Source organism: Mastigoproctus giganteus, chromosome 7 (assembly GCF_048544385.1).
Source record: "Mastigoproctus giganteus isolate SK-2022 chromosome 7, ASM4854438v1, whole genome shotgun sequence".
Lineage (NCBI taxonomy): Eukaryota > Metazoa > Arthropoda > Arachnida > Uropygi > Thelyphonidae > Mastigoproctus > Mastigoproctus giganteus.
In genome coordinates, this window is record NC_143581.1 from 52,227,675 (window position 1) to 52,238,427 (window position 10,753).

Consider the following 10,753-nt stretch of genomic DNA (forward strand, 5'->3'; position numbering starts at 1 on the left):
AATCATGATTTTTACAAAAACAGGATGACTGAAGTGATCAATTTCAGAAACGTGCAAATGGTGAAAACATGAGAGTAAATTAAACAAGAGACAGCTGCCATTTTTCAAGAAATTTGGAGTCAATAAAACCCAGTTGTCACTGAAATCTTACACTCTGAAAAATGTGAACATTCAATCTATAATGAGTGTGTGGCAGTAGCGCGAATTTTTGTTTACTAAGACAAATAAAAGTTTCATTCTACAACTGACATTTTTTTTTATTTAGCACTTGGAAATTTGTTTCAAATATACATAATAAAGCATTTTTTTCCTCAAAATATGTATTCTAAAACATGGGTATATCCTTATGATTTGGAAAATAATACAATAATTGACTGTTTTTTCTAATAGCTGTACTCCACTTTTAAAAAATTACACTTCACACACTGATCATCACCACAATAATCATAGCGTATTGATGCAGGATTCATTTAAAAATATAACTACTGTTAAGGTAAATGGAAGGATTTTGTTTTTTTCAAAAGGGATTACAATGGTTTTAGACAGTTTTTAACATCTTTTCAGTAGGACAAAAATGATACTGTTAACAACTGCAAATGGAGAAGTGCTCAAGGAGGTAATCATACAAGCTACTAAGCTTTTTATAAAAACTAAAGGATAGTGTTCAAGGTTTAGAACTGATGAAACTAGTGGCAGCAAAGTAAAATGCATGAGATGATGAAAAAATTACCAGAGGACACAAAAGCCTGCAATATGTAAAAATATCTACAATCAGGCTAGTTTATACTAGCCTGATTGCAGACTAGTTTTACATAGTAGGGATACCAGAAGTATACCTAATTCTAACTGGGAGTTAAATGATTTACGATAACTGAAATGAAGGTGGAGGAAAAACCATTACTACTAAAAGCAAACAAGGCACCTGGGGTTGAAAGAGCCGACCAGGCTAGCCGGGGTGGGTAAAGTGCCTGACTGGCAACCCAAAGGTCGTGGGTTTGATTCCCACCTCGGGCTTGGATCAAAGTACTGCAAAAACCTTGGGAGGTACATTATGGCCACAGAAGCCTATGTGCCAACAACTACAAAAAAAAAAAAAAAGGGGGCTGAAAGAATCTATACAATTATATTAAAAGCAGCAGCAGCAGAGGAGATAAGCAAATCCATAATTATAAGAACATAATTGAATTTGGGGATGTCTCTACAGCCTGAGGATGTGCAAATGCCTATCCTACTCGCAAAGTGGATCAGAGGGTGAAATGAGTAATTACAGACCTGTATTTAAGAAAAAATTAGTCTACTGTTAAAGAAGTAATGCACAATCATCTTCAACTCAGTGACAATCACAGCATGGATAAGATAAGGGAAGATCCTATCTGATTAGCTACTATGAGGTAGCCACATTCTATCTGATTAGCTACTATGAGTTCCAGTCAAACCTTCCCCATTTCTTCCACCATGCAATATGACTGATGTCTTTTGAGGTTATGATGGACATCATGGCGAGATCCAAACTTCCTTACATTTCGAGGGTAGAGCTCTAAAACGGTGTTCGCAGGGCGGCGGCTAGTTAGTACAGCGGACTGAACCTATTGGTAACTCTTTAGATTTGATTTTTTTTTTTGATTTGGTAGTTGTTGGCGCATCGGCTTCTGTGGCCATATTGCACCTCCCAAGGTTTTTGCAGTACTTTGATCCAAGCCCGAGGTGGGAATCGAACCCGCGACCTTTGGGTTGCCGGGCAGGTACTTTTACCCACTCGGCTAGCCCGGTCGGCAACTCTTTAGAAGGCTTCTGGATCAGCTAGTGTATAATCTTGCTACCTCTACTTTGCCAGATAGTGACTGGAAGGAGTCTGAGTAGTGTGTATGCAGGGGGCATTGTCGAGGCCACATTATGTCAAGGATCTGGGTATATGCTTACCATGTGTATGCCATATCCAAAAATTTCATTACTTCATACAGCATGTCCCTCCCACTTTTCTTACTATCAAATACACCATGAATTAGCAAACTAATAGAGCAAGCTTATCTGCAAAAAGATCTAAACCTCCCAAGCACTTCCTAATTCATTTCACAAATATACATGGTCTCAATTCTAATCTCAACGATGTCCATTTCCGCTTGCAGTCTGCCAAACCCCATGTACTTTTTCTGACAGAATCTCAGTTATCGGTTGATTCAACCACTGTTCATCTCAATTGCCCAAATTATTTGCTGTATGATTCCTTTCATATCAAAGGTGGTAATTGTGCACATGTCCATTCCGATATTACCTTTCAGAGACTTGGTAATTGGGAATCTCCTCTTTTTGACCTTCTCTGGCTTAAAATCTCTCTACCTCATTCTATCAAATTCATCTGTTGTCTCTACCTTTCTCCCAACTACACAAATCACTTGGAACTCTTTGACTTCCTCTCTTTGCAACTTGACTTTCTCCAGTCCAACTTTCCTAACAGTGAGGTAATTTTCCTTGGTGATTTTAATGTTCACAACTCCAGCTGGCTTCCGTTTTCTAGTCACACCGACCCAGCAGGTCGAGGTGCTGAGGCTTTGGCAATTACTAATGACCTAGCACAGATTGTTCATTTACCTACAAGAATACCGGACAATCCTAATCATACAGCCAACACACTTGATCTTTTTCTCACAAGCAACCCTTCTAAGTACACGGTCGAAGTGAGTAATTCTTTAGGCACATCAGATCATAACTTGGTGATTGTCTCTTCTCCAATGGAGCCTTTATCTCGTGGCTATTCCCAACCTCGTGTTGTTTGGCATTACAAGAATGCAAAATTGGATGACCAGCAAGATTTCTTTTCTTCTTTTTCTTAGTCGGATTACTGTTTCAAAACTTCTGATGTCAACGTTTGCTCATATCGTGTCATTGAAATTATTCTTGTAGGAATGGAATCCTTTATTCCACACTCCACTTTAAAATCTCGTCCAATATCTAAACCTTGGTTTTCCAATAAATGTGCTAAGGCTGTTCATGAGATGAATGTTGCATATTGTAATTGGCTTGTTTCCAATTCTTCAGTTTCATTTTCTGCCTACACCAAAGCTTACAACAATTGTAAAGCAGTTATTAATCAGTCCAAACTAGATTTTGAACAGGTTAAGAGTAGAAAACTTGCTTCTTGGCCTAATGGTAGCCAAGCATTCTGGTCTCTTGCCAGAGCTATTAGCGGCAACTTTTGCCCATCTCTGCTCCCACCTCTGTCAAAAACCAGATGGTTCTATTGTCACTTCAGCCAAGGATAAAGCTGACCTGCTAGTATCCCATTTTTCTTCCAACTCATGTATTAATGATGTTGGTAAAACACCTCCCACCATTCCCAACATGCTCCATTCAATGCCTCCTGTGGTCTTCCATCAAAAGGATGTCAGAAGGATTTTGACAAATTTTGATGCTAAGAAAACTCCAGGTCCTGATGGTATTTCTCCACTTGTTCTTAAAATCCGCACTCCTGAACTTACTCTTGTTCTTTGCTGCCTTTTTTCACTTTCCTATTCCAAAGGTGTTTCCTTCTGCTTGTAAATTCACTAATAGAATATTGTTCCCACATCTGGGGCAGTGCCCCCAAAACCTCTCTCAGGCTTCTGAATTCCATTCAGTAGAGGGCAGTTAGGTTAATTAATAACATCTCTAACAGTCTCTCCACTTGCTATCTCATAGACATACTATTTCTGCTGCATGACTTTTCTACAGATACTTCCACGGGCACTGTTCTTCCGAATTGGCTACTATAATTCCCGTGCTCTCTCTTTCAAAACAGTCCGAACAAGTGCCGTCACCAGCCAACATCCATTTACTGTCCAACTTCGAACTCACAGAACAACTTTTCATTTTCCTCCTTGTTTATTCATTCAACTGCTGTTTTCTGGAACAACCTTCCTTCATACGTATTTCCTGAAAATTACAATCTACAGAAGTTCAAGTCTACTGTCAGCAAATATCTTCTTTCGTCTTCTCGACCCCAAGCACGGTACTAAGTACTATAGGTTCTAATATCTCTCGTGTTTGGGGTTTTCATAAAAAAAAAAAAAAAACTGTATACAAAAATAATTTAAGTCTATACTTAGATTCCAGTAAAGCTTTCGACACTTCTACATAAATGACTGCTCTGTAAACCAGTGCCATGGAGGTAAGTTACAGTTATGAATAAAATGATCGAAAATGGCAAGGGGCAGAAGGCTAGTGTGCTCCTCCCCTACAATTTTTCCGCATGCTTTCTTGGCATTGAAAAAAAACGAGGTCATAAATTTTCATGTACAAAGGGTACTAGGAAAGTGTTGCAATACAGCTTTGTTTATTTAATTTTTTCAAAGTAATTTCCTCTACATTCAATACACCTCTCCATCCTCCGAAACCAATCTTTAAACCAGTTCTGCCAAGTTTCACTAGGGAGTAAAGCACACTCGTTGTCCCAAGCCCGTAGAAGGTCCTCATCACTGGAAAACCGCCTCCCTTTTAGCTTCATTTTCACATGCGGGAACAGTGCAAAGTCGCAGGGAGCAAGGTCTCGACTGTAGGGAGGGTGCTCGAGAAGTTTCAGTCCTGTCGTGGTCAAATATTCGGTGCAGTCTTTGGCGCGGTGAGCTGGAGCATTTTCGTGATGGAGGTACCAGGTGTCCATTCTTGACTTTGGTCGCAGGTTCTCCATAGATCCAATGACTTTAGGCAGGCATTGTTCAGTATACCACTTAGCTATGACTGTCTTCTGCGTGTCCAAAACGACACATTCCACAATTCCACTCGATTTGAAAAATACAGCTATCATTTTCTTCTTTACAGATCGGGATTTTCTGACAATTACGGGTGTGTCGTCATCATCAAAGCCCCAAACTTTGTTTTGAGCCTTGGTCGGCAGATCGTAATAGTACAGCCAAGTCTCGTCACCTGTCACGATGTTGTTCACATACCGAGATTGTCCCTTATCAAACTTTTTTAACATCTCCCGGCACCAAGTCACACGTCGTGTCATCTGCTCTTCAGTCAGTTGATGCGGCACCCGGAGAGAACAAAGTTTCTTCACATGCAAATGATCTTGCAGAATCGAACGAATTGCTGGTGCATTTAGGCCCAAAGTATCCTCTATCTGTTGGTAGGTCACTCGCCTGTTTTCGTCAAGCATTTTCCTCACAGCAGTAACGTTTTCCTCCGTAACTGACGTTCGTGGCCTTCCCGGCCTCTCAGAATCCTCCAGAGTGAAATTTCCCCTTTGGAATTCTCTATACCACCTGAATATCGTTGTACGATGTGGACAATCATCATCTAGTGCATGAGTCATTTCTTCTAAGCACTGGTCTATGGTTAAACCACGCACAAAATTATACCGCAAAACTGTCCTTATCTCATTTCGTGAGCACGATGCCATCGCAAGCACTTTACACTCTCACTACTAATGAATAACTGAGCCCATCGACTTGGCGCGGCGGCTACTATGCACGTATGAACATGTCTCAACATGCAGCTTCCTGTGATTCATTGTTGCGTCATATTGCAAAACTTTCCTAGTACCCTTTGTAGCATCAGAAAAACATATGACTTCATTGGAGAGACCTACAAAGACAGGCACAATGTTCAAATCTGCTATATAATCTGAGCTAGCAGCAATGTGTGCTAACTCAGGTAATCTCTATAATACAAAAAGTTTCTAAAAAAAACTTACATATTTGATAAATCACATATGGTAATTTTTATAAAAATAGTAACCTCTCTGAGATTATTCCTACTAAGTTACAAAAAAGGAAAATTCCTTGGGATTAGTCCTATGAAAATGGTAATTCTTCAATAGTACAGTATATGATCAAATCTATACCTGTAAATTCATTCAAATAACATGACATATCATGCCAACACATTAGAATAAGTAATGACAGCAAAGCATATAGCTGTATTATTTACATTTTCTTCATAGTTTTACTGAAAAAAAAATAATAATAAACAAAAGCACGCTGTTTGCCCAGAATGTCGAAAATGGAAAGGGCGAGGTAAGGAAAGTGAAATTTATTCACTTAAAACAACTGTGCTCAACAAGATATGTATGGGCATTCTCAGCATGCATCCTTTTCATTTATACATTTTCAGTTTGGTGCAAGTCAAAATACATAAGACTTTCAAATTTGCTCAAGGTACTTTAGTTCTTGCTTTAACACAGCAACAAAGCACATGGAAGGTAACCTTGAGTACTGTATACAGGTCTGGAGGCCGAATTTTAAGAAAGATATAGAGCTGTTGGACCAAGTACAGAGATGGGCAACAAGATTAGTGAATGGAACGAAGGGTTGCTCTTACAAAGAAAAGCTTAAGTTTTGCAGATTACAGTGTCTGGAGACTAGGCACCTACAAGGTGATCTGATTGAGGTGTAAAAAGCATTGAATGGCATGCTCAATGCTGATTGGATTCTTCCTCTTGCTCAGAATAATCGCCTGAGAGGGGTAAAATTCAAATTGAGGAAAGACAGTTGTAGGATAGATGTGCGGAAGTTTGCCTTTAGCCAGCGGGTAGTTGATAGGTGAAAGAGACTTCCATCTTTTGTTGTGGAAGTTGATAGCCTAAATAAATTTAAGGCTGAGCTGGACAGGTATTTGGAACAAAACGGAGAGGTGAAATGGGAGGGGGTTTTTTTTTGTTTTTTTTTTTTTTTTTGGTTGATGCTGTATAAGCTTGCATGAATTGTTGAGGAGGCTTCCATCCTGCAGTGGGTTGATAATGGCTGCAATTTACTTTTACTTTAAGCTTGCTTTCTTGCATCATATGCCTCTACTAATGCTAATGCTCACAGAACATGCATGGTGAAAGCAACTGATGATATTCATTAGCATTAGCAGAGGCATATGATGCAAAGGAAGCAAGCTTATACAGCATCAGCCAAAAAAAAAATCCACTTCCACTTCACCCCTCCGTTCGTTCGAAATACCTGTCCAGCTGAGCCTTAAATTTATTTAGGCTATCAACTTCCACGACCAGGGATGGAAGCCTGTTCCACCACCCAACTACCCGCTGGCTAAAGGCAAATTTCTGCACGTCTATCCTACATCTGTCTTTCCTCAATTTGAATTTATGCCCTCTCAGGTGATTATTCTGAGCAACAGGAAAAATCCCATCAGCATTGAGCATGCTCAAACCATTCGAGACTTTATACACCTATATCAGATCACCTCGCTGGTGCCTAGTCTCCAGACACTGTAATTTACAAAACTTAAGCCTTTCTTCGTAAGAGTACCCCTTTGTTCCATTCACTAATCTTGTTGCCCTTCTCCGTACTCGTTCCAGCAGCTCTACATCCTTCTTGAAATGAGGCCTCCAGACCTGTATACAGTACTCAAGGTGTGGCCTGACAATTGCCTTATACAAGGGAATAATCACCTCCTTATCCCTGCTAGAAAAATATTAATTCCATTTCTTTGTATTAAACTGTATTTTCTCTATTGTATAATTTGATGTTTAAAATTGTACTGTAGCTAATTATAATATGTTGAATTAAATTATATTTTTATTAATTGTAATACAATATGAATTGCATTATTTTATTTAATTGCAGCTAATATTCTACTATAAATTATAACTTTTCTAAAATAAAAGATAAAATATAACAACAAAAAACAGAATAAAAATTAAACTATAAAACCCAGAGTTCTGTCTACTGAGTATAGGCCAGAGCCTATTTTCACATCAGGTGAATCACAAAACTTAAGCATTTTTTTTACCTGAAACAATATTCCACCATTACTGCTAGTTGCTAGTTTCAAAAACATGTTTTAGAAACAAGCATTGTTATGCAATTAGCAGATTCATAAAGGGCACTAAAAAAAAAAAAAGTCTGGATGAGAATTTCACATGAACAATGTTCATATACAAGTGTAGACAAGTGAAATTCAAATACAAATGTAGGCAAGCAGAATTACATCAATTGTGGCATAAAAATAAACTCCACCCTACACTCAATAATAAAAAATTACACAATTCGGTAAAAAAAATAAAAAAAAGAAAAGCACCAATAACTTATAGTCCCCAATACATAGTAATTCTGTACAGTGACTTCGTTCTCTACGCAATCAACATGCACTTAAAAATATTTAACTATACAAAAACAATGTTTGATACTAACTGATATATTTTAATCATGTACCAGAAATTATTTTTATTTTGTTTACTTTAGAAACATCTACACATGTCTATAATTTGAAGTTCGATTCTAAGTGAAAAATTTTGCAAAAATTAAGTTCTGTGACCACGAAATGCAGTAAACAGTTACTGATAAAGCTGAATGGGAATGTATCAAAAAGCATCTGAATGAACAATATTTTTCCGTTATTCTGTTTGAGAAATAAAGACAAGATTTAACTTAAAGTGCTTCAATTTCTTTAATTATAGACCTTACTGTACTTTTGATTTATGTTCACATTCACTTACTCCAAAAGTACTGTCACCAGTGGTGTGGTGAGGTTGGGAACAATAATGTGATGGATGGGCTTGCAGTCACTTATCGTGACAAAATGTCACGATAAGTGACATGTGTCTCATAGTCAGAGAGCAGTCAATTTTTAGGGGGGGGGGAGAGATCCTGAGCCTCGTGTACAGACTGAGGGACAGTTCATTAAGTGTGTAGCAAGTTTAGTGTTGCACGGCATTACAAGCCAATTAGACAGTTCAGAGTAAGCTGACACATAGGATATAGGTCAGAATGACCCAAGCTCCAGTAAAAGAAAAAGATATCATCATTCGAAAAAAAAGAGAGAGTAACTCTATGCGTGAATTTGAGTCCATGTTTTTTCGCACAAAATGAAAACAATAAAAGTCACTTGTCAGTCCCCTGACACTGCAGGCGGGGTTGAGACATTTTTCAAATAATGATTTAAACACTAATTTGATGCTAGTTTTTATTCTAAGAAATGTCATTTTTAAAGTAAAATATGTTAGTAAAAAATGACAAAACTGCAGATTGTACCGCGTCTAAAGTAACCAAGCCAAATTACATAAAACAATTAATTAATGCAACAAAACTTGGCCGGTTTAACACAAGCACCGTAAAATTACATACCCAAGGAAATGCCATTTGTCGTCATAAATTCGGCTCTAATAAGAACATTTACAATTTTCCTTTTAGTACCTGAGTAAATTCAAGCTAAGCGTTGTTAATACAGAATTGATACTAATATATAAAATAGGCATGGAGTGAAAAGCAATTTGCTGTTATAGCGCGCCTCGCTTAAAAGTACTAAATGAAATAACTGAATTATGTGTGAATAAAATCACAATGCCAAACAAAATATACCTAAAACAGTGTATAAATGTAATAAGAAGATAAGGGTATATATGTTTTAGTAACTTTATTAATCATTTTTTATACCTTCTTATACTGAGATTTTGCATTTCCTATCAAATGAAAAAATGGCTAAATTATGACAAGGACAGGTCCAGCACCCACCTGATAAACCAGTACCCAAGCGTTCCTACTGTCAATATCTAGGAACTCTTCTTCCATGATTGTATTTATTTCATGTACTCTTCATTATAAACAGCCATTGACGACTCTTAAACAACGATAACAGTTGTATACGTGTAGCTTTTGTTTACTTCTGCTCAAGGAGGCATGAAAGCACCCTTTCTTTACGTATTGTCCTCTCTAAAGTCAACGGAAGTGGGCAGCAATGCCATCTTGTGTTGATAAAACAAAGCACACATTTCGAAACGATGATAATAGTGTAAAGAATCGGCCGTTAATCATCACTGGATATCAATTAGTTCAGTTCTGTTGAATTTACAAGAAAGTGCCAGGAGTTCACACTTGTAGAAAACTAAAGAGTTCACAAATATCCCGGAGATTTGGTTTTAAAAATTATTCTTATTTTGAAAATTTCCACTTGAAAATGGGCCCGTATTGGGGAACATGAAAATTCAATACTTCCAACACCAAAACAAAAAAATAAATAAATAAAAAATATACACAAGTGTATATACACAGCTTTTGTGGATTTATTGGATGATTGTTTTCTACATCAGCATGTTCGGGAGGCAACTAGAGGGAGTAATACTCTTGATTTGATTATCAGCAGTGATTCTTCATGCATTAAGAATCTGCAGATAAATGAACCACTAGGTGGCAGTGATCACAGTGTGCTCAAGTGGGATTTACTCAAAGAGGTAACTACCATTAGGGGTAAAGGGAAGGGTTATTGCTTCCGTAAAGGCGACTGCGATGGACTGAGACAGTATTTAAATTCTATACAGTGGGACCAACTGATGATGTTACCAACAGCAAATTCAAAATGGGAAGCATTCAAAGAACTTATCTTGGAAGCTACTAGGCTTTACATACCAACTAAGAAATATTGTTCAAGGTTTAGGCCAAAATGGATGTCAGATGAACTAATGAGACATATGGCAGAGAAGAAACATGCATGGGATAACATACGAATTAACACATGACACAGAAGCCTATGATAGATACAAGTTGATATGCAACCAAGTTACAAAGGAGGTTAGGCAGGCGAAGGCAGATTACGAGAAATCCTTGGCAAGGGACGCAAAGAAAAACAGCAAAGAGTTCTTTACTTATGTAAACTCTAGAAGGAAGGGGATGAATCAGATTGGTCCACTTGATATTGATGGGTCAACTGTTGATGATCCTGCTCAGGTAGCTAACAAACTAAATGAATATTTTGCATCGACATTCACGCATGAGGAGTTATTCAGCGAGGGGAATGCCAGAGGTGTATTCAACTCTAGCAGTAAGCTACAGAATCT

General features: G+C 37.8%; 1 protein-coding gene across 2 annotated transcripts in view; it reads right to left on the minus strand.

The window, feature by feature from the left end:
- The window catches only part of Ptp61F (Protein tyrosine phosphatase 61F), a 259,988-nt gene extending 250,351 nt beyond the window's left edge, over window positions 1-9,637 (minus strand). For both annotated transcript variants that reach the window (XM_090377659.1, XM_090377658.1), the window contains exon 1: window positions 9,435-9,637. In XM_090377659.1, coding sequence (XP_090233785.1) covers window positions 9,435-9,491 — 57 coding nt within the window. In that variant the 5' untranslated portion in view covers window positions 9,492-9,637. The remainder of the gene's footprint in view (window positions 1-9,434) is intronic.
- Between the last annotated feature and the right edge of the window lie 1,116 nt (window positions 9,638-10,753).